At 37.2% G+C, this 26,347-nt stretch overlaps 1 protein-coding gene across 2 annotated transcripts in view; it reads right to left on the bottom strand.

Annotated features, from left to right (window-relative positions):
* Positions 1–26,347, bottom strand: part of tnpo1 (transportin 1) — a 157,158-nt gene that overhangs the window by 123,323 nt on the left and 7,488 nt on the right. For both annotated transcript variants that reach the window (XR_005634296.1, XM_039758464.1), the window contains exon 3: positions 16,332–16,407. Coding sequence is in view for 1 of the 2 variants with exons in the window: in XM_039758464.1 (XP_039614398.1) it covers positions 16,332–16,407 (76 nt within the window). In the remaining variant the exon portion in view is untranslated. The remainder of the gene's footprint in view (positions 1–16,331; positions 16,408–26,347) is intronic.

A 26,347-nucleotide genomic window follows, 5' to 3' on the forward strand; every position in this document is an offset into this window, starting at 1 on the left:
ATTTGAAAATAACCACATTCGTATCTTCCCTGACTTCTCTCCAGCAACAGCTACTAAACGCGTAGCCTTTTACAACATCAAACAGTGCTTACGGCAAGCCAACGTCAAATACAGCCTCTTGTATCTGGCAAAACAAAGTGGAATGGCATGGTCAATTCTATGTCTTCGCTAGCAAGGAAGAAGCAGAAAAGGAATTAAGAAAGCTGATCCCGGGACTATTCTGATACATAATAGTGAGTCATGGCGGTTAATGATAAAGCAAGGATTAATAATCTACTGTCTGATCTATTCGTTTTAAAATACGGGTTTTTATCAGCATATATTCTCATTATTACTTAGTATTACTAGGGCACTATCTGTTTATGTTTTATTGTGCTTAATTACTTTTTCTTTCCCTAATTATTTCATCTCTACCCTAAACAAGACTGTTCAATATCATACCCTTGGTTTATTGTTATTGCTATTACTGCATTAAGACTTGTTATGCTTATTCTGGACACATCTTTAACACCATCACCCGGGTTTATTATCTGGGTGTATCATCTTAATGCACTAAAATTGCTGAAGACTATATATATATTTTAAGTGCAAAATTCTTTTTTTTTTTTCTTTTTTAAAGACTATATTGGTAATAGATATCTCTATCTTTTAACCCTAAAGCGCGCTGCATTGGGGCTTGTTTTGCTTTGGACGTGCTCTGTCTCTGGGTATGTCAGAGGACTGGGATGTGTGAAGTGGGTTTTAGCCTCACTTGGGGAGGCAAAACGGGAGGGTGGGGGGATAAGGGGGAGAGAGAAAGAGAGCAGGCTTGATCTATACCTAATCTATCTATTAATCTTTATAATTATAACTACCAACGTAATAATAAGCTGCATGGCAACAACTCTAGGGGAAATAGGAAATTAAGACCTAAACTGTCTCACTTCCAGTTAAGACTATAAAATGACATCAAAAACTCAGAATCAGTGTCTCCATGATGGGACAGTTAACTTCGTAAGCTGGAATGTTAAAGGCCTGAATCACGAATTAAAGAGAAAGAAAGTACTTCTCACCTAACAGGTCTAAATGCTAAAATAGTATTTTTACAGGAAACCCACTTACTAAGCAAGGATCAGTTCCGGCTGCAAAAAGACTGGACTGGCCAAATGTTCCAGGTGTGGGAATTCTCATACATAGAACAGTACCATTTGTAGCATCAGATGTAGTATTGGATCCTGAAGGGAGATATGTAATGGTCATGGGAGACTTATCTAACTGTAAAATGATTTTGATAAATGTTTATGCACCTAATGTTGATGATAAGGAATTTATACAAAATTTATTTGCATCCATTCCCAATCTGAACACTCATAAAGTTATAATGGCTGGGGACTTTAATTGTGTTCTAAATCCACTTTTAGATAGGACTTCCTCCACAGGGGAAGCATCTAACACCGCAAAGATAATTACAAAGTTTATAACTGATCACAACTTATCAGATCCCTGGAGGTTTTTAAACCCAAATTCAAGAACATATTCTTTCTACTCACCAGTACATCATTGCTACTCAAGGATTGATTACTTCTTTATAGACAATAACTTCTTGCCTAAGATTAAATCTTGTAAATACGATGCTATTGTTATTTCTGACCATGCACCTATGATCTTGGAGCTAAAATTACTAAGCCCCATACACTCACCCGCAGATGGCCTCAACCCGCTTCTATTAGCTGACGAGAATTGTACTGAATTTATATCCAAACAAATCAAATTCTTTCTAGAGACAAATACATCCCCCGAGATCTCTGCAGGAATACTCTGGGAAACTCTTAAGGCCTTCTTAAGAGGACAGATTATCTCATATCTTTCCCACAGAAATAAATCCGAAGCCAAGAAAGTAGCAGAGATAAAAAGCGAAATTACTAAAATAGATGAAGAACATGCCAGACTACCAAGCGAGACTCTACATAGGAGGAGGCAGGCTCTACATTCAGAATTAAACCTCTTGACAACTAAAGAAACTGAACAACTAATTTACAAATCCAGACATCATTATTATGAACATGGAGAGAAAGCTAATAAGCTTTTAGCTCAACAAATTCACAAGCAAGAAGTCATACGCAATCTCGGTAATCACTAACACGAACGGAGATAAAATCATCGAACACAAAAATATAATGCACACTTTCAGAGACTACTATAAATCCCTATATACTACTGAGTTTAAAGAAGACAATACACAATCTAATGCATTTCTGGATACATTACAGATACCACAAATAGACGCTTTTAGTGTGGAGGAACTTGATAAACCTCTGGCATTATCAGAATTACTAGATGCTATAAAGTCACTCCAAGGTGGAAAGCAGCAGGCCCTGATGGCTACCCTGCAGAATTTTACAAGAAATTCTCCGCTCAGCTAGCTCCCCTCCTATTAGCAACATTTACAGAAGCCAGAGATAACCAATCTCTTCCACAAACCTTTCGCCAAGCACTAATCACTGTTTTCCAAAACAAAATAAGGACTTATTACAATGTGCATCATACAGACCAATTTCACTTCTGAGTAACGACGTTAAAATACTCTCTAAAATCATAGCTAGAAGGATGGAGAAAGTGCTCCCTCGTAATATCACAAGACCAAACTGGATTTATTAGGGGCCGACACTTATCTTCAAATCTTGACGCCTGTTTAATGTAATATACTCACCAACTAAATCAAACACCCCAGAAATATTATTATCATTGGATGCAGAAAAAGCATTCACATGATTGAATGGAAATACCTTTTACTACATTGGAGTTTGTTTGGCCCGAACATTTGTGCATGGATTAAATTACTGTACACAAACCCAGAAGCTTCAGTTTGCATCAACATTTGCTCAGACTACTTTAAACTAGAACGTGGCACTAGACAAGGATGCCCTTGTCACGCTGCTGTTTGCATTGCCATTGAACCACTGGCAATATATTGTCGAAATACTGATCAGATAAAGGGGATTAGCAGAGAAGGACTGGAACAGAAAATCTCATTATATGCAGATGATATGGTACTGTATATATCGGACCCAGAAAATTCTGTGCCTGCAGTCTTAGCAGCACTCACAGAATTTCAAAAGATCTCTGGTCTCAGAATTAATCTGAATAAAAGTGTACTCTTTCCAGTGAATTCTCAAGCATATAATATTAGATTAGACACCTACCTTTTATCATTGCAGAACAGTTTAAATACCTCGGGTAAACATCACAAGTAAACATAAAGCTCTTTATCAACAAAATTTCAGTCTGCATGGAAAAAATTAAACAAGACTTGCATAGATGGTCAACCCTTCATCTCACACTAGCTGGAAGAATTAACACTGTTAAGATGAATATTCTTCCTAAGCTCCTTTTTATTTCAAAACATCCAATATACATTAATAAATCATTCTTTAAGCAATTAGATTCAACAATAACCTCATTTATTTGGAATTCAAAACATCCACGCATCAAAAGAGCGACCCTACAAAGACAAAAGGAGGCATGGCTTTACCTAACTTCCAGTTTTATTACTGGGCAGCAAATATACAGGCGATAAGAACCTGGACACAAATAGAAGAACATACACAGGCTTGGACCGCAATAGAAGTAAAATCCTGCAGTACTTCTTTGTATTCCTTGCTCTGTGCTCCAATAAACACACGTTATCGGCAATACACTAATAACCCAATTGTGCTCCACTCACTTAGAATCTGGAACCAATGTAGAAAGCATTTTAAGACGTAGATGCTTCTGTGGCACCTCTGCAAGAGAACCAACTCTTTCAACCTTCACAAACATATTCAGTTTTAATATCTGGAAAAATTTGGAATTAACTTGCTTAGAGATCTTTATATAGACAACGTCTTTGCATCCTATGAACAATTACATTCCAAATTTAACATTCCAGCTACACATTTCTTTCACTATCTTCAAATCAGGAACTTTGTTAAACAGAACCTTCCAGATTTTCCTCATCTTGCACCCTCATCCATGCTGGAAAAAATATATTGCTCAATCTCAAGGACTTAGACTCCATCTCTACAATATATAAAATCATTTTACAATCCCTCCCTTTCAAAGATCCAAGAGGACACTGGGAAAAGATCTCTCAATTAATATATCAGAAAAGGAGTGGAAAGTAGCAATGCAGAGAATTCACTCGAGCTCCATATGCGCAAAGCATACAATTATACAACTCAAAATTATATATCGAGCACATCTGTCTGACTAAAACTCTCAAAATGTTTCCAGGGCATGATCCAACCTGCGAACGTTGCAACCAAGTCCCAGCCTCACTGGGTCACATGTTCTGGGCCTGCACCAAATTAACATTATTCTGGACAAAAATTTTTGATTACCTCTCAGGCAGCCTTGGACTCACAATCCCTCCGAACCCATTAACAGCTGTGATTGGGGTTCTTCCAGAGGGGCTTAAAGTGGAGAAAGACAAACAAATTGTGATTGCATTCACTACACTTTTGGCACGCAGACTTATTCTGATAAACTGGAAGAACCGAAACTCTCCTCTTTAAGTCAGTGGGAAACTGATGTGTTATATTATTTGAAATTGGAAAAATCAAATACTCAGTTAGAGGATCTGTACAGACTTTTTCAAAACATGGCAGGATCTAATCAGTAATATTTTAAAATAAGTTCATGAAGCACAGAGAATTTATTAATTTAGGTATGTTTACAAGCCTTAAATTTTACACGTTTGGCTTGCTCTCTCTCTCAGGGTGGGGATCGATCTGTTCTTAACTCAATTTTTCTTTTTGCAAAAACTTGATTGCTTTGTATGGATTCCAATAAAATAAAAAATAAAAAAAAAAAAAAAAAACAAAAAGGAGGAACTTGACTAAACGTTAAGTTGAAGGCCAAAATCAGGTTGAAGAAAACTCGTGCTCAAACTAATACAAAAATCAAAGAAACTGACTTAGATGTTTTAATAAATTCATATTCAGTTCCACACAGAATTTCATAAACTATTGTGACACTTAATTGTCTAATTGGAAATTGGCATTTTATTAAAATATTTGTAGTGGACCAACTGCCTTCAAACCTGAATTTGAAAAGTAAAAATCAGTGACAGAAAGAAGAAAAAAGGTCTGGACAGTTCATCACAGGATCCACTCATGCAAACACCCAAACTCCAACAGGGCATTTTACCAAACCCAAAAGGCATTGGCAATGTGGGTGGAAAACTACAGTACTCTGAAGAAAACCACAGAGACACATAGGGAAAACATTCAAACTCCATGCAGACAACTTGGTGCTGGATTTAAGCTTAGTATGCTAGATTTGTAAAGCGGCAGTGCTAATCAGTCTGGACTACTGTACCATCTAAGCCATGAAAATGCTAAGTATCTTAAATTAACATCACTCACACTCTCAGCCTTATGCTAACTGCTCAACTGTCATAAAGTTGATGAAAAACATGTTCGGGAAGAAAAAAACAGATTAGTATGGATAAAAAAATAAAATATGCTGAGAAAAAAAAGTTTATTTTACATTCTTTGTTTATTATTGTATTATCTTACTGATGCAGTTTTTCCTTGCCAAGTGTGTCTTTTTGGCTAAAGGTGAGTGAGAATCTCTACATGCAAAGTGAAATAAATATTTCAAGTTACAATAGCAGAAATAAAAAAAATATTTGAAAGACTGGCAATAAGGAAAGTTGTGTCATTAAAAAAAATGCCTGAATTAATAATATCAAAGTGCTTGATAACAAGACTAAATGACCAATATGTGAGAAGGTGAGAGGCAGGTATTCAATTCTAGGCTTTTTTTCCAGTTCATGATGTGTGCAAATCACTCCAAAAGTGTATACTTAATATTATTTTACCAAAAAGCATGCGTTTTGCATGTTTTAAGCATATGACTGGATAACATGTGGATGACGTGACACAAGTAACACAAGATTAACATTTTTTTTTTTCTTTTTAGCAAGGACTTTTTTTAACATCATTTGCGGTTACACAACATTATAACAGAAGCCAACAGTAACTAAACATTCTGTCTCTCCATTCAGCACAAAAACCATGACAAGCTACTTGGGGTTAGTAACATAAAAAGAAAAAAATTTTGGGTGGAGTACTTGTTACAACAATGAGGTGTAATTTAAAAATACATATACTGTACACTATATGTAATACTCTATTACATTTTTGCTGTAACTGCTAAGGGGGTAAGGTTTTCTGTTCAGTTTAGCCCTATATGTTATTCCTTGACTAACTGCTCCTGTCCATAACTGAGTCACAGCTTAAGGTTCTTTTTTGCTTTAAAATATTGCTTTGTGTTGTCTAAAGTAGCTTCCTGATAAATACACCAACAAATTGTTACATAATTTCTTTAAGGTGCTTACTAACAAAGCCATCTACTGAATGAAGAATTATAATGTGGAGGTAATACTTAAATGCCATTATTATGCAACATTAAATTATGTCACTTCCTCGGTCTGAAACTGAAAGGGATACATTTGTCGTCAGGCAGTTATAGCCTATCAGGAGTGAAGCTGGCTAAAAAAGCTGGCAGGGCAAAGTGCGGAGAATGGGGGCCTGGACACAACACAATCTTTTTTGCTGAAGTACATGAGCTAGGGCGCATAGTCATCGAGAATGTGCTTTTATCCACATTGCACAAATCTGAGTTTGGCCAAACGTGTGTGCATGGATCAAACTACTTTATACCAGTACAGAAGTCTCAGTTTGTATTAACATTATTTCAGACTACTTTAAACTAGAACATGGTACTCAACAAGGATGCCACCTATCACCATCACTCTTTGCAAATAGTCATTGAGTCCTTGGCTCTTTACTTTCAAAACAAAATAAATCAGAGATAAAGGAGATTCTCAGAGAAGGACTTGAACAGAAAATATTACTATACTCAGATCACAGTGTACTGTACATATCAGATGCACAAAATTCCGGGCCAGTAGTCCTAAAAGCACTAGCAGAATTTCAAAAGATATCTGGACTTAAAAATCAGTTTGAATAAAAGTGTGTTTTTTCCAGTGAAATCTCTAGCACACAATATTAGACTAGATACCTTCTCATTTAACTTACCAAATTAGTTTAAATGCCTAGGATAAATATCACAAGTAAATATAAATCTCTTTTTCAACAAAACTTTTGCTGCCTGTATGGAAAAAATGAAACAAGACATGAATAGATGGTCCTCCCTCAATCTCACAAGAACATGGGAAAAAAGAATAATTTCAGCAAAGGCAAAGTGGAGGGAAGGAAAAACATACTATTTGTTGGCTTAAGTAATGATGTAAGTAGCTAAAGGAAATGGATGGAGCGATACCGCGTGGCAAAGACACTCAGAAGTTCAAGTTCAGAAAGTTGCACAGTGCCCGAAATAAAAAAAAAAAAAAGTGGTCAGATATCAAAGTCAACGTTAAAAGGCAAGTTGCAGCTCACCATTTGTTTATTCTGTTTGAGACTATATTACAAAAGCAGACCCCTGTGCCAAGGAAATGCTTCTAGGCAATGATGGTCCTGCTGTGTCCAGCACATCTTTAGGTGCCGGCTAAACACACACACATCTGCCTCTGAAACGAATGGGTGACCATCTGGCAATGTGTTGACAGATGCTGTTATGGAGTCACAAAATGCAATGTTGTATGCTGTAAGGGATGTGGTCAATAAACTAAGGAATATAAGGGCTGTAATATGTTATACAGACCACAAGTTAAATGAACTGGTTAAAAAAATAAATGCTGCATCTTATTACCTGTTTTTACATTCGGCTAATTACATACAAATGAAGATGGAACAATGTCAGATTTGGCTGATCATTGAAGAAATGTGGTATGATAAATCTGACAACCAGATACGGGAAGGCCAAGACTGTGCCATATTATGCAGCATGCTACAGGCATGCACAATGCCACACACTTTCTGTGGACTATACAGCAGCACATTAATAGAGTGGAAATGCTTTCTACAGGGAGTGCAGAATTATTAGGCAAGTTGTATTTTTGAGGATTAATTTTAATATGGAACAAACACAGTGCTATCAGTCAATCCAAAATGTTAATAAACCTGAAACCTGAATGTTTCACAACGGAAATGTGAGTGTGAACATCATCAGGTGAATACATATGTGCGCACAATTATTAGGCAACTATTAGTGTGCAGATTTATTATGCAACTAAAGGAAAAATGAAAATTTTACCATCTCACTTGTTTATTTTCATCTGTTATAGTGAGAATAATAAACAAACACCTCAAAATTTACAAATAAACATCTCTGACATTTCAAAAAAAAACATAAATCAATCAATCAATGACCAATATAGCCACCCTTCTTTCCAATAACAGTCATAAGCCTTTCCATTCATGGAGTCTGTCAGTTTCTTGATCTGTTGACGATCAGCTTTTTGTGGAGCAGTGACTACAGCCTCTCAGACACTCTTCAGAGAGGTGTATTGTTTTTCTCCCCCGTAAATCTAGCGTTTAAGAAGTGCCCACAAGTTCTCGATAGGGTTTAGGTCAGATGAGGAAGGGGGGCCATGTCATTATTCCTTCATCTTTAAGGCCTTTACTGGCTGGCCACGCAGTGGAGAACTTCGATGCAAGTGATGGAGCATTGGCCTGCATAAAATCATGGTCTTTTTCCTGTATCACTGTTTGAAGAAAATGTCTTCAAAAACTGGCAGTAGGTTTGGGAGTTGATTTTGAGTTCATCTTCAATGCAAAAAGGTCCAACTAGCTCATCTTTAAAAATACCAGCTCATACCAGTACCCCACCTCCACATTGGAGTGGAGCTCTGTGCCCATTACTGATCCACAGGTCCATCCATCTGGTCCATCAAGAGTCACTCTCATCTCATCGGTCCATAAAACCTTTGAAAAAAATCTGTCTTCAGATATTTCTTGGCCCAGTTTTGACGTTTCAACTTATGTTTCTTGTTCAGTGGTGGTTGGGTTTCAGCCCTCCTTACCTTGGCCATGTCTTTGAGCATTGAACACCTTGTACTTCTGGGCACTCCAGGTAGGTTGCAGCTCTGGAATATGAAAGTACTGGAGGATAATGGGTTCCTGGTAGCTTCATGTTTGATTCTTCTCAAATCTTTGGCAGCTAATTTGCGTCTTTTGTTCTCAACACGCTTTCTTGCGACCCTGTTGACTATTTGCAACAAAATGTTTGATGGTTCTGTGATCACACACCAATATCTTAGCAATTCCAAAAGTGCTGCATCCCTCTGAAAGACTTTTTACAATTTTTGACTTTTCAGAGTCAGTTAAATCTCTTTTTGGCCCATTTTGCCCGAGGAAAACTAGCTGCCTAATAATTCTGCACACCTTGATATAGGGTGTTGATCATCTTAGGCCACACCCTCCCTCATTACACAAATACACATCACCTGACATGCTTAAATCCAATAAGCATTCAAGTTAATACAGCTTGGAGTTGGAATATACGCATTAAAAATGATGATATGGTCAAAATACTCACTTGCCTAATAATTGTGCACACAGTGTATATAGTGTAGCATTGGCATCGAGACCCACAACGGATACATTTTCTGCTCTTTATGACTCTTTGAAGTGACTTGGCATCCTTAAATGGACTTCCTGCCTTTTGCCGCACTAGCTGAAAAAGCATCTGTGACTGTACAGAGTTGCCGATTTCTATAATCTCTCCTGCTATAGATGATGTAATGCCATCTCATTCTTTTGGCGATCCCTGGTTGATGTAACTTGTTCAGCACTGTTGCAATAGCAATGTTCACACAGCTGAACACTCCAATTACATATGGAAAACCAAATGTTGCTATGAATTTGCCAGTTCAATAAAAATGTGAGGAAATCTTATACATCTGGATAACAAAACAGATAATACCATCCAATATAAATGGCATGGCATGACTTAGTAATGACTGTGAAATACCCAATCAGTCAGCAAGTTCGCATGGAAAAGCTGTGGCCAAAAACCCGAAGGTGGACAAAACTTGCATAAGGAGCAGGTAGAGCACAATTCCTCAAAGTCAGCCTTTGTAAAGCTGGTGGCAGCTCAGCATAGAGCTCCAAAAGGATCTCTCTTGGAAATTGAAATCGACTAAGAAGCCAGTCATCATCAATTAGTTTCGGTGTATTTGATGAATCCCACATCATGGATGCAAATCTTATATATTTAAACAAAAAAAAAAAAAAACACACACACACACACACACACACACACAGAAACAGTAGCATTGCTGTAACCCGAGCAGAAACCCACATACACACGGTGAGGCTTTACGCCAAGTTTAGTTTTTATACATCTCAAAATGTGCATGGAAATGGCCAAACGCAACATTTTTATGTGTTTATACGCGAGTCCCCTGGACAATTACACAAATCAATGAATATACCTAAGCCTTGTCTGCAGTAAAATTAAAAACTTGCACCACTTCTTTATATTCCCTGTTTTGTGCCCTGGTAAATACAAATTATCAATATACTGATAATCCAATTGTCCATCACTCACTCTGAATATGAAACCAATATAGGAAGCACAGAAGCTTTTACCTTTTGCACCTCTACATTACGACCACCTTTTTTTTACGTTTTCAAACCTACATAGTATTTTAATGTTTGGAAAATGTCCAGGATTAAAACACTTATAGAGAAATGTATATAGATAATGTCTTGGCATCCCACACTTCAAATTTAACTTCTGATCAACACAATTTTTCCACTACTTTCAAATTAGATACTCTGCTAAACAGAACCTACCCAATTTTCCTCACCTCCCACCTATTTCTTTTCCAAAACAAATACTGATCAGACTTAAAGACTTAGGTAGAAACACTGTAAAACATTTTAAAGTCCCTTCCTTTCAAAGATTCCAGGGTACTGGAGAGAAAAGACCTGTGAAAAGGAATGGAAGGCAGCCACGCATAGAATACACTCTAGGTCCATATGCACAAAGCAATCAATTATCCAAATCAAAATCTTTTATCAAGCACATTTACCTCATTGTCAAAAATGTGTCCATTACAAGATTCAACCTGTGAACACTGCAATCTAGCTCCAGCTTCACTGGGCTACATGTTTTGTGCATGCACCAAATTAACATCATGTGGATAAAAATCTTTGAATTCCTCTCAGAAAGCCTTGGTGTCACAATCGCCTTAAACCATTAACAGCTGTGTTTGGTGTACTCCCAGATGGAGTTAAAAGTGGAGAAGGACAAACAAACTGCAATTGCCTTTACCTCATTACTAGCACGTAGACTTATCTTGTTCAAATGGAAGAATCCCACCCCACTCATTTAACTCAGTGGGTAACTGATGTTATATACTATTGGAAATTGAAAAAAAAAAAAATCAAACTCTCACTCAGAGGATCTATTCAAAAATTATTTTAAAATATGGCAGGATCTAATCAATAACATTTTAGAATAAGCTTCTATATCAGGGAAAAGGATACTCTTCCTTCCTGGCAGCTTTTAAGATTTGCTGTGGTTGTTGGCTCTCCTTCTCTTGGGTGAGGGTTGAATTTTTTATTTGTGAAGTTTGATTTGATTGTATGGAATGTTATTTGCTTCAAAATAAAATCAATAAAAATTTAAAACAAAAAAGCGAGAATGTGTGTTTATTGCATCAAGAATCAAAATTTGCATTTAATTTGGCATGAAAAATTGCATTTTTATTAAATCTTAAAAGTAGAATGATACAAATAATAGTAATGATAAATAAAAATCTGAAATGAACAATAACAAAAATAGTAACAATATAATACTACTACTAATGATGCCAAATCAGTTTATAATCTTGAAAGGAGTCCTTTGTGCGGTAAATCTTAGTTGGTTTGGTTTTTTTTTTTTTTTTCTTTCTTTCTATTGGAGGCATATAATAAAATGTCTACCAATAAGTCACTCTGGATTGGTACACGATGTGCCAGGTCAACCTCGTCTCTTTAGTGGTAGTATGGACAGTGGATGTGCGGCAATGATTTGTTTTAAAAGCTGGCATGTAAAGTTTGAATGAGATACAGTTTGGCCAGATTTGTTTTGTGTAAGACAAATGCCTTAAAAATGCACGGTTCCACCAGATGGTGAAATATCATTTTGTAGTATTTTTGTTGCCTCCGCATAACAGGATAGAAAGTCAGTTCTCAGTTTGCATGATCTACACTGCCCACCATGCTATTGCTGTCGACCACAGCACAAGGCTTCATAACCTGCTTGTTGCCTTTTGCCTGTACAGTGACAGTAGCTGCATTATGTACAAAGCTACGAAGACAAACATCTTTCTTGTCGTTCCATTTCAGTGCAAGCACTTCGCCCTTTTGCCAAGCTACGAGTGCATCTTGCTGTAATTAAGCTCTGCCAAAGTCTTCAGGCATGCCATGATGGCTGGGACACACTGTTCCATATGCATCAGTCGTTCTTTGACGCAAGATGTCAAATAGCACTGGTGAAGTATAAAAATTGTCCATGGTTACACAGTAACCTTGATCCAGCAGAGTCTCTTTCAAAGCCGGCACCGATGATGTAGCAATGCCATACTAATTGTATTTCGGATCAAATATTGTACCTTTTCCCATGTACAGAACCGAATTCTAAATGTTCCCCGTTTTAGATTCACAATGCTCATAAAGCTTTATGCCAAATCTTGCTCTTTTTGACCCAATGTACTGTACTCCATGGCAGTTTCCTATTATAAGCCATGAGACTTTCATCAAAGCTAACATTTCGCTCCAAAATTTTACTACAGTTGCCTGGTACTGTATATCTCTCAAATTTTCTTCATTTTGGGTGTTGGGTGGGTATTCTCAAAGTCTTCATTGTTGGTAAAGTGCACATAATTCATAATTAGTGAAAACCTACATTCAGACATAATTTCTCCAAATAATGGCAGCACTAACAGCACTTTTATAGCCTGAGTAATTCTCAGTTCTAAAGCTTATGCAAGACACATCTGTACAGTTGCCTGAGTGACACTCGGAACTAGTTTTTAACACAGGTCTGGAGGTTAATAAAGGCTTCATCCTTTAAAACAAAGTGCCTTGCTCATAACTATCATGTCAGATATGGATACTTGCACACCCAATCTGTTATCCAACTGCTGCTTTTTATTATTTTTTTTTTTATTGTGTTTAAAGTCTTTGACCAATCAAGCAATTTTATCTGCATCTCGTTTAGGAAATGAGTTTTCATTTTGATCACATCACTTTATCCCACTGGCACAGTTGAACTAGCACAGCAATTAACATTTAATGTCTTCCTTTGATTAGTCAACTATATTCCGATGAGTCAAAATTACATATTGGGATCTAAATTGTTTTGCCTGGAATTAAATAGAATTGAACAAAAATGCAATTTAACTTTCATCAGTCAAAAAAGGGAATTACCACTTATCTACAATTCTGGTAAGTCAGAATTCAATTTACAGTTATTTATATGGTAAATAATAATATGTACAAGTTGTGCACTCTCTCAATAATTCTACAGAATGCCCATTTCAACATTTCTGATATGTTTAGCTTTCCTATTGTAAGTTTCTGTCAATTGGTTTGAACACTTAAAATCCTGTGTTAATTATTCGTTTAGATATCAACATATAGATTATCATTAGTAAAAACTCAAATTAGTGGTGTCCAGTTCTTGTATAGGGTCCAGACTTAATTGTAAACTCTGCAACAAAATGTGTGATGCCAACTATAAAACAGAACTTTGGGTATTGTGATATAGGTCTAATCTGTCTTAATGAAAGAATTAATACAGATTAGCCAAGACCAGTAAACTTTTTTTATTCTATTAATCACACAAGCTACTAAAATGGTCTTAAAACCAGTTCTGACAACTTCCATTCATTGAATTAGAAACCCAAGAAACACTAGTATATATGAAATAAAGCACAAAAATCAACTGAGTACTGAACCACGCAAGACCAACAGCTAGATGAAAACAATCAGTACTAAAAGGGACACATGCAGCTGGTGGACAGAATTCAGGTGGATCAACTTTATCAATATCTTTAAGAATTTTGAAAGAAGCCTTAATTACATTCCCAAGAAAGTCTTCTCTCTCAAGACTAAAAGGATCTAATTCCCTGAACCTGCATACACTTTACTACTGGGTACTCTGGGTTGATCTCCTCAGCACATTTTTTAGAACTGATGCATCTTTTTTATTTTTAGTATAATGACCAGACCTATACACAGTTCTCTCTGAACTATCATAGGCATCTCTAGCATACAATGATCTCTTATATATATTTCTCTTCTGGTTCGTCCTGCTTCCAATTCAAACCCGGTCCCCTCCCATGCAGCCCACACGGCATTTCTCGATTCCTATTCCTCCTCTTCCAAACCCTTCCCCACGCTGCCTGCGGCCTCCCATACACCCCCACGCCACTTTTCTCGATTACTATTCCTCCTTCGGACTACATCTTTTCTCGATTCCCATTCCTCCTTCGGACTAACACATTACTCCGCTCCTCTCTCATGACCCCATTGGTGTCATGTCACCGCCCTATATCTAGCCTGATCGCGTGACCTTTCACTTCGGCCATGTGCGCGCCTGGGAGTCATTTCCATAGCCTGCTACAGGAAGGTACTCTCTCGACCATTGGCATTTGTTTCGCTACTTGCTATTTTTGTTATACTGCCACAGTTGTTTCCCAAGTCTTTGTTATAAAATGAATGACATTATCTTCTCTGTCGCCGGGTTTTTGTATAACGTCATCTGTATTCCAGGATCCGGCAACTGCCTGTTCCTAATCAGTGGGTTATATGTTGACACAAACGGTTGATGAAGACAATGCACTCTCACTACAACATAGGGCAGTAGATTTCGTTGCATCACATTGGGACAGATTTGGAGACGTTCTTCCTGTTCTTTCCAACGCAAGTCAAGTTATCACAACAAGTCAGGAGTACTATCAATACATGGCAACATCTGAAGTGAATTGCTTTCTCACTGTTTTCCGTTCCTATTCTTACACCGCCATATGCTATGGCGGGTGTCGGCTAGTTTATTTTATACCAAAGACAATGAGAAAACTATTTGGAAGATGCATGGCAAATATTCCGTGCACCTTCAGTTATTAAAATTACATAAAACCACTTTTATGTTGCTACTCTAAACATCAACTCGCAAAATTTAATAGAGAAATGCATTTTAAGAAACTCAATGGGTGTGACAACCTATAAGACAGTATAGGTAGGACTTCCGAAAATAAGAGAACCTTAAACCCAGCACAAATTACTTCATGCAAACAGCCATGCATTACGGATGCTATCTCATGAGTGTTAATGGCCAATGCATGAAAGCTGCATCTAACGATTATCACTATCATACAGAATAGCTAAAATACGGATTTAAAAATAATTTAAATTAAATTAAAGGTTTGTTTTTGAATAGGACAGAAGCTAAATAGTGTATGCATATTGACTGAGCCAATATGTAAGGAGGTTGTTTCCAAGTAAAAGGAAATTCTAAATCCTGACTGCCTTTAATAAGAGTAGATACTTAGAACACGTTATCCACAATAATATTAGCATCTTAAGTTTATCACATCCATAAACTGCAGGCACACAACAAGAACTTGCATTAGAATGTTTACTCATAAAGGTTCATATTTAACTAAAGTTTTCACTAATATTTAGCAGCTTTCTCAGAGCAGTCAAGACTCTGAACGAATGACTGTTCATTTCAGTAACTCATGACTGCATTATGGAAAAATAAGAAACTAAGCAGAAGTTCTACTTGTCCAAAACAATGTACAATTGCAAATGCCAAAGTAATACGGATATTGTGCAAACTTAAACAAGAAACACAAAAAACAGACTAGACACTACTAAAAACACAATAATCATATTTTATAGTTGTCTTACATGTCCCTTTTCTTGCACACTTCCTCTGGATCCCTTATAAAAGTCCAGAACTGCACAGTGACCATGGAGAGGACAGGCAAAATAACTAAGAATCTTTCAATGAGAAATAGCAAATTAACCTTTCACACAACAATTTTAGCATATTGTGGCCTCCCACTTTAACAATGTGGGCAGAAGCTCTTTATAAATTTTGTTGAATTTAGGGAAACTACAGTATCTATTCATCCATTTAATTAGTTAATCCACTACCGATTCCAACAGAGCAGCTCCAAAACAAGCAAACTCAGCTAGAATTTAAGTCATTTTTATGACAGGTTGCTGAAAAATGAAACAAAAGAACTTGTCCACGGAGTTCAAATAAGCTGTCAAACATCCTAATGGCTTCTCACAACAATGCAAAATATTAAGAGCATTTAGAAAATACTTGAGGATAACTCTTTTGCTTTACCAATTTCACCATTTGCACATTAGAAAAGAAGTATTAAATTGGCTTACCTTCAGACTTCAGCTTGGTCAAAACAAAAATCAGGTAGTTGTTAAAATCTGGATACTGATTTAGCTGCTCCAGTTTCTAAAGGTTTATAGAGTTAAGGCTCAAAAATGTGAAAAAAAACAACTCATTGTGACCAAATTCAGTAAACTAACATTAAAAAGACTGCATCTTAAATTTCAAAAACAAAGTCTGTTGATACCAACATTCAGTTGATTCTACATATATATTCTTTTCTGAATAGACATCAAGTGTTGAACGAACAGAACATTCACTTATGTAACAAACTTGTTGACTAAAATTAAAACTTGCATGAAAAGAAAATCACTGTAAAGAAAACTTACCTTATTTCACATAAGGCGATTATTACCTTTTTAACGGAGAGTCACTAGTGCCGTAAAGCAGGGGTCACAAAGTTCAGTCCTGGAGGACCACCATGGCTGCAGGTTTTCATTTTAACTATTTTCAATTGAGTGACCTGTTTGTGCTGTTAATTAACTTCTTGTGAATTCATTATAATTGAATTGCTTTTTTAAGATTTGTTCTCCTGAATTTCTTCATCATTCCTCTGAATTGCTTCATTTCTTTCCTTAAATGGCATCCAAGCAGAAGTGAAATGTGAAGTGAGGGAGCCAACAAAAGACCAACTAAGCCAAGGCCTCAAGCTATAAACAATTTCACTCCAACCAGCTGCTTAATAAGGTGCAGAGTCTTGTTCTTAATTAAACCCATTCTTTAACTCTGTGGCTTGTTGCTGCTCTTGTGGTGCATTAGCAGACATTTCCGAAACTGTTGATTTTTTCTTTTCTAAGAGCGGATCAGCATTCCTAAGACCTTCATCTTTCCTTATTTTCAGATATTGTATGATGGACACCAGTTGTATTGGCTCATTTTGTATCTCATTATAGTTTGGCTGCTAATTAAGGAAAAAAACAATTAGGGGTCTGGGTCTTCAAGAGCATATCAATTAAAAATAGGTCAGATGTTAATTAACAGCAAAAACAGGTCTCTCATTCTGAAAAGGGTTAGAATGAAAACCTGCAGCCACGGTGGCCCTCCAGGACTGGAGATGGCAACCCCTGCCGTAAAGCAATGCCAATTGCACTGACTATGGTTGGTTAATTAGAACATCTTGGCATCTTTTAGGCAGTGACATGTGTGAATGACAGAAGCATCATACAATAGTACCAAACACATGTAACTTAATTCTTCCTCACATGCATTGTAGATATGGCAAATCTAGGCCTTGCCCTCCTTGATATATAAAAGTTACTCTACTGCATTTCCAGTTTAGAACATTTAAATAACAGACTTTAAAGTATATAATAAAGTTGTTCTAAGGCTAAACTGACATAAATCCCGTCACATTCAATGATTTTTTTTTTCCTCGTCACATTTTAATTTCTATTAATAATTGTATCAATTAAGATTAACAAAAAATAATATAGCTTTAAAAACAAATATCTTTTCATCCCATGATGGGATTAAGGGGGTTTTTATGGAATTCTTGTGATTAATACTTATTCCACTTGATTTGGACTTGGCATTATGTTAAGTGTTACAGCTTCAAGACTTTTCATACTATTATCTATATCCATATTTATTACACAAAGTTCCTGTGCAGGAATCTTGAAGGAAAGCTAACCTAAATTCAAAATATAAGAACAGAAATAGCACATACTAATTAAAAGTCAAAATTGGTCGAACAAAACAAGTCAAAATACCTAAATAAAAGATATAAAGACTTTACACAATTGATTTTTAAAGTCCTGGGAGCCCAACCAATTTCAATCAATCAATTTAAATCAATCCTGGGGGCCCACTCAATTCCATGGCCAGTGTGTCATTCATAATTTTAATTGGTCTCACTGTTTAGTTATCTGGGTTACAAGTATTTCTAAGAAATTAATAATTAATTACATTGTTTGACATGGCTTTAACCGCTTCTTTCTTTTGCAGTTTTCTTTAAAATGTACCCAATTCTGTACAGTTTGCTCCCTTAATTCATACTAAATGTTGATGATTAGCAATGAGAAGCAGACACAGCTTTTAAAATAACATTACAAATAATTACACAAGTATATATAGGACTGAAGTAATTGCTCACCATTATCATTTAGTGTTGTCAGAATTTGGATACAATTATGGGAGCAATACAGAAAATGTTGATTTATAAAGAAAATTGCAAAAGAGACTTAAATTAAGCATGTACATTTGTATCAAAAATAAAATACTTATTGTATATACTCGCATTTTGGGGCTTGATTGTACCGTATAATTTCCAGTATTTTACAATGTCAGTCGTATAAGTCGAATAGAGAAAACTCACGCTATTGGTCCAAGAAATTATGATGTGCTAATGCACACCTGAGAGAGTAACCACGGAGCACACTGTCTTTTTTTCTATGTATTGTACCTACGTAAACACACGGTAATAACCAAACTATTTCCAAGTGACGTTTGCACTGTTTTGTGTTTTTTTGTATCTCACACCCTCATACACCTTCATCGTAACAGCATACCTTATGTACGATGGAGCGTTTGATCAGAAGAAAATATGAAGCTGGTTTTAAATTAAAAGTCATTGAAGTGGCAAAAGAAACTGGTAACTGTGTTTCTGCAACAAAATTTGCCGCGTCTGAGAAACTGGTGTGAGATTTTTCAATGGGTGTATAAGTCAGGTTCTGATTTTATGATCAGACCCCCCCGTGTCAGGATGTTGGATAATGAATGGATGATTTTCCGATTGATTTTTCTGGTTTCAAGACCAGACTTACACACAAATATATATGGTAATTTTTTAGAACAACAATAAAAATGGCAAGCTCACAAAACAATGAGACCTATTAAAAGAATAATCCACCAACTGTGAAACTGGTTGGAATAAAAGCACCAAGCCAAAGGGGTCACTCAGGACTAAACTGGGGAACCACTGCTTTACAATAAAATGAACACCACAGTTATGCTGTTTATGTTTCTTTACTTTTTTACATTAAACCATAATACTGTACATTTATATTATCAAGAAAATTTCAAACACTTGTCTAGGGGTTATTTTCTTCAAAAATAAACTTTTACAAACAAACACATTCACAAAGACAATTATGCAGCAGCTCCAACTATCTTCACGAATGATGAAATACACTTTCAAACAACCAAGTAAAAAACTATTCATCAGACATTTGCTAAATGGGGCTTGTTTATGCTGCTCTCAATTTGGCTGGCTGATAAATCTAGTAAATGTATAAATGAGACTGTAATTATTAACACAGATTATAAATTTTTTCAGTTAGGTTACCTGAACCCATGCCAAATGCTAAAAACAATTCAGTTGTCCCATTCAACTATTGTATGTATATAATGTTGTTTAAGTCATAGTACTAGAACAGAATGAAGGTAAACCAGTAAGAGGGTGGAGAAGAAAAATTACATCACCATTTGTGCTTTCAACATATCCAAAGCTTCTGGGGGAAAAAAAACTAGCACAAGTCAGTATCCACTGAGCAAATAATCTCACTAGAAGGGATTTTTTCCCTAACAGCATTTCTGAAACAGCACAATTACTGATCCAGACAAACTGCACAAAATGAAGTTACTCTTCTGGGGCCTCATGTATAAACGGTGCGTACGCACAGAAATGTTGCGTAAGAACTTTTCCACGTTCAAATCACGATGTATAAAACCTACACTTGGCGTAAAGCCACGCACTTTTCCACGGTACCTCATACCTTGTCGTACGCAAGTTCTCCGCTCGGTTTCGCAGACTGGCGGCACCCAGCGTCAAAGCAGTGCTACTGTTCCTGTGTGGTTACTCATTATTTTCCTGACACGGCTTTATAAATACACTGAAACTAACCGCATATTGTTTATTAGTGTAATGCATCTGATTGTAATTAACTTGAAACAATATAATGGTCCAGGAAATAGCCATAGTATTCCAAATACCATAAATGCTTTAGCATTGTTACTCTCACTGCACCTTCTTCTTCTTCTTCTTCTTTTCAGCTGCTCCCATTAGGAGTTGCCACAGCGGATCATCTTTTTCCATATTACTCTCACTGCACCACTCGGACTATTTATATCACTGTATCCGAGTGTGAATCACAGCAGCAGCTGATCGGAAAGAGAATTATCCATATACAGAATTATCCGCATACAGAACACGGTGTCTCAGCCACGGCAAAACATTTCAAAGCCTTTCCTGTACGGACCTTGCGGTTCAGAAACAGTTTCATCCCAAGAACTTTAAACGCACTCGATCAATTGCTCCTTGTAGAACTGTTAGTACTTATAAGTACAATTGCCTCACTGTAAACTTGCACTACAGTTATAATATTGCACAACCTGTGCCACTTTATAAAGCACGTATTTACATATGATGACGATATCATTTTTAAGATTAAATGCAGTAAAATATGTTTATTATACAGATAAAACTAACTTCATTTAAATAATCTATATTCTTCACTGGGACTGGCGTGAAGGATAGAATAATTAACACTTGAATTACCAGAGCCTATGAAAAAAACTCGTAAATCCATCCCACCTTAAATCGCTTCTTAAAATCATTCACAGCTCTCCACCAGCGTCTTTTATCATCTAAATGTGCTGATAAAAATCAGGCTGCAAGCAGCCGGCTATTTCATCCCCCCCACCAACTTAGAACGTGCACAAACTTCTCCCAGCTCATGCCTTGATTGATTTTCTGGGAGTGAAGGAGTTTTAGAGTGGAAATAATAGATCGTTATTTGGAACACACGCATTTCATGTCTGTTCTGTTTCTACAGTAATCTGTGTAAACACATTGTTAAAACAGAAACGTTTTTAATATTCTAGTAGTAGATGACAAAATGTAGGCATAAACTATATAATGTATGAAGCCTGAAATATCAAAGAAATACTTTCACAAAAGATAAATATCTAACACAGCAATTGCGCTTTTATTCAAAAATATAACTGAAGAAACAAAAAGCCACCTTAACATGCGACAATGACACTCGTTTATTATGACTGCCTCCATGGCGCAATAGAATCGGCTGCTGACTGGGAATCAAAAGGTTGCATGTTCGATACTGCACCACTCCGTTTTGAGAAGTAAACTGCTCTTAGTCTTTCTATTTTAGAATAAAAACATACATTTGATTTCAGTCTGTAACAGCCGGTGTAATTTATGATACTTGTAAAGGTTAGCTTTGTTTTTTTTTTAAAGTCAGTTTTATTATCTCAGCCGCGTTCACGAGCCCAAACACACATGTACTACGAAGATATTTCAATGTTCCTTAAATGTTTTGAAGAATCGGCGCTCTAAGCTTTCAGATGGCTTAACGTCTAGTACAGAGCTGATTGTGTGGGGATCGGTTACTTGGGGAAAGAAAATCAAGGACTGCAGGGGCAGCCATGCCAATATATATTGAACTAGCCAACCCGCGGCGTACCATACGCCGCATAAACAGGACGTTTTTTTAATGATTTTTAAGCACAGGGAGAAAATTAACATTTGAAAAATCGGTAATGTAATAAATCAGCAAGAAAAGCAACATTGTAACAATGCACGGAACGAACCAACACACAATTGTCCGTGACTGAAAACTGGCGGACCGCCCTCGTGCCTTCCCCTGCCAGACGGAGGGATGGGGGTGCACGGCGCGGAGTGTGGAACGGGAGGAGAGGAGAAGGACGTCCATTCAGCTCCTATGTAGACGTTTCATTGCTCTGTGTGGTTATGGCTGCTTTTCTATATATAATCCACCAAGACACCCGACCACGGAAGTAGCGAGGTGGGAGGGGGGTGTGTACAAAGGGTAGGGACGCAACCAGTGGGAGCGGATGAGTCGCACTTAGGGGGAATTCCACGGTTTGCAGCCCAAATGGGGTTCAACGGCTTACCTACGCCTCTCTGCACCGGGTAGACACACGCTCAATGTCATGCATAATTATTTATTGAATGCTAAACACTTCTGGAAAGACACGGTTGTCTAAAACGGGTTGGTGTGAGAATACAACAGTAAGCAAATGAAAAGATGGAACTCTGGAGAGAGCAAAATACAACACAATAGTGAACCCGCGGCATAACAAACGCCGCATAATTATTTATTGATGGTTGAACACTTCTGGAAAGACACAGTTGTCTAAAAAGGGAGGGTTTGAGGATACAACAGAAAGTGAATGAAAAGATGGAACTCTAGACTTTTCATTGCTCTGTGTAGTTTTGGCTGCCTTTCTATATATAATCCACTAAGACACCCGACCATGGTAGTAGCGAGGTGGGAGGGGGGTGTGTACAAAGGGTAGGGGCGTAATGAGTGGGAGTGTATGAGTCACACTTAGTGGGAATTCCATGGCTTGCAGCCCGAATGGGGTTCAACGGCTTATCCACGCCTCTCTGCGCTGGGTAGACACGGTCAATCTCACGCATAATTATTTATTGAATGCTAAACACTTCTGGAAAGACACGGATGTCTAAAACGGGTTGGTGTGAGAACACAAAAGTAAGTGAATGAAAAGACGGAACTCTGGAGAGAGCAAAATACAACACAATAGTGAACCCGCGGCATAACAAACGCCGTGTGGCTCAGACGTGCATGTGGACTCTTACCACAGACGAAAGTGACTAACTGGGTGGTCGGTGATTTTTTGCGTCCGGGCAAATGGGCAGGCAGTGTGAATGCCTAGAGAGCGAGGGTAGGAGTGTTGGTGGGCAGGGAAACGTCTTCCGTTCACTTGTCGGCGGCTTAGTGAATCCACACCCCTTCCGGCGTGCTTTCCATGGTTGTCTTGCCTTAGTGAATTATACATATATAAAACAAAAAGAGAAAATAACGACACAGCTAAAAACGCAGCGGCAAATTTCGACAAAAGTTAAATGCTTGTGTCATGAGCACGACGAGACTATGCAGTGTCCGCAACGGATTTGGCCATCCACCGTGCATAAGATACCATATTGACATTGGACTTTCTCTATTGGACATAGAGCCGCCCATGAGTACTGCTGCAATAAATAATTTCATCGAAGGTCGCACACAATCACTGCGCCGTGAAACCCATGTTTAATAACGTGCTTTAACTATCATCATGAAAATATCACGTATACATCTCAGTATTTTAGTTATTCAGAGAGCTGTAATATCATGAATGTAATGGATTCTGTGTCCTGTCAGAGGAAGAGAGCCAGTTTAAGAAGCACGTAGTGAGTCACACACAGAGCACATAGAAGATCACATACAAAACAAAGCATTTAACGTGCTATACTTTAATTACGATGCGATTTGAGAAACTGCTTAAACAAACGATTTTAAGATGAAGTTTATGATGTTCTATTTTAATGACAAAATAAACTACGTGATTAAAGTGGAAATTTCGAGATTGAAGTTGACATTTCGTGCTTTTTCCCCACTGTTTGCCTTTTTTTTCTCTGTACCCTAATAAGCTTTCATATGACACTCAGACAGTGGGCTACAACTCGCCTTTTCACGGCGACTTTGATATGTGACTTCTTTTTATTTCCGGCAATGTGTGATTTTCTGAACGTGAGCTTTCAAGTTTCTCCAACACGCTATGTCACTCGATCAACTTCCTTTTGTTGATTGGATTTTCCTTTGCCTCCACTTGGTATTCGCTAAAATTCTTATATTTTCCCCCGTGCTTTTCCCATTGTCTTTTCACAGAAGGCTGCGCTTAAGGGCGATTTATATTGATTTGCATATTCAAAGAGGCGTAATTCTGGGAGGAGTTGGGGCGTTACATAAAGTGCGTGCCGAGCGTTACTTTTCACGCTGATCGGGATTTATGTAGCGGAAGAACGTGGAAGTTGGAGTACGCACAGATTCCTGCATCTGGATTTTTCTGTGCATAAGCACATTTCGGCTTTTGTGCTTACGCCATGTTATAGTGCGAATTCTACGCACGGCGTTATACATGAGGCCCCTGGTGCGTAAACTAAAAATAAGAAACTGCAATAATAACATTTGATATATCCACTAAATTTCATCTTCTAGCTCTCAGGCTCAACATCTAATCAGAATCTGAAGTTGAAACAATTGTGTCATTTTGGAAACTAACAGAGTATTACAAAAGAGCAGTTCATCACAGAAACAGTCAATGCCAACAAAAGAAAAAGCAAAGTAAAAAAGGGAGAGATAAAGAGAGTAATGTGAACAACAAGCTGCACTGCCTTGGGGGATGACTTGTTGCCTGGTTAGGATGCTTAGCTCCTACTAAAACTCTTGGTCAGTTACACAGTTCTGACCATTTTTTTACATTTTTCTCTTTATTCATGAAGAATTCTACTGAACATACTCAGAACTGTGACAGTTACATTTGATAAACTGCTTCCTTAATATTAACTTCTGGTAGTTTTGCTTTTCACTCCAACAATGCAATAATTTACTCAAGTTAGGTAGTTCTTTCCCTTTGACACATTTCAAATCATTAGCCTGATATTTCACATTTCCTTTAACCCTTAACTACTTGCACTGGTGTATTTTGTACATCAATCAGAGTTATTTTTGTCCAAGGTTCTTATACTTGAACCGTTCGGCAGCATCCGCCATCTACCCTCAGCTTGATTAAACAACAAGTCCAGTGTCGCAATGGTTTCTCTCCAGCATGCCCCCAGCCAGTTTCATGAGTGGATGCACAGTCGCAAATTCCATGTGGTGTATTTGGATCAGGTTTATTTTCAGATAGTCCTAGACTGTGTCAAACTATTCAGGAATATGGTATTAAATTACATTAAAACATATTGCAATAATTTAAAATTGTATATGTTATATTACAACCTCACAGCGTGCATTAACAGTGGTGCATAAAGTACACCGTGCAAGTACTTATGAGATGAGAAATGGTGCGAGTAGTTAAGGGTTAATGTGTTATATTGGGTCTATTGAAACAACTTCAAGTTTTACTTACAGGCTACTGTGGTGATTTTTTTTAGCATATTTATAACACTATAATTACCAGAGCCAACAAAAAAACTTGTGATTCCGGCCCACCTTAAATCCCTTTGCACCTCTCTGTCGGCCTCTTTTGTCTCCTAAATGTGTCTGATAAGCCCATAAAGCAAACAGCCTGCTATACCTAAACATCGCCTCAGAACAACCAAAAAAGTTCTCCCAGTTACTGCCTTGATTGATTATCTGGAGTGAGCTACTCAGAATTGTAAGGGGAAATAACGATGTGCATTTTGTGTCTGAACAATCTATGCAGAGAAATCGTTAAAACAAATATTTTTCATGTTTTAGTAATAAATGACAAAATGTAGACATGAACTGTATAATATGTAAAGACTGATGGCCAAATATCAAATATACACTTTCATAAATGGGGCAAATACGATACAACAGCTTCTGTGGTGCAGCGTTTAAAGCTGTCGACTTATAATCGAAAGGTCGTAAGTTTGAAACCAGCTCCCCTGCAAATTTACCATTTTCAGTAGTGAGCTGCTATTAATGTTAATATTATACAATAAAAACCATACATTTGATTTGTGTCTAACAGCTGGTGTAAATTTATAGGACTTGTAAAAGTTAGCGGGTTTTTTTTCCACTTAATATTCTCTCAGTCACGATCACGATACAACACCCAACCCTACCCAGGATTTGACACAGTTACTTTTTATATAAAACTGGGAACAACTGTAGATATGAGTGGTGTTTCGAGACAATGGAACTGGAAATTCTCTGATCTTGAGGGGTAAAAGCTGACACACCAACACTGGTGAATCTGCCTTCTTCATATCTCACCATCACTTGAATTTTTTTATTCAGTTTTATCGAGTGTTCCTGCTCACACTGAATTAGTATGCACCTTATGGTCCATGATGTCAAATAACTAATTTTATGACTTGTATAGTACATTTCAGAAAAAATTGTGGCACTGATGCAACATTATTCATATTTATTTGCATGCCTTCTTGCGCTTCTAATCAGTAACCGCATTTTTTTTTTCTTTTTTTTAATCTTGCCAGTGTCCACATTTTGGTGCACAGTACTGTTTCTTTTGTATTCCAGGACATGCAGAGGAA

This window comes from Polypterus senegalus, chromosome 7, assembly GCF_016835505.1.
Source record: "Polypterus senegalus isolate Bchr_013 chromosome 7, ASM1683550v1, whole genome shotgun sequence".
Lineage (NCBI taxonomy): Eukaryota > Metazoa > Chordata > Cladistia > Polypteriformes > Polypteridae > Polypterus > Polypterus senegalus.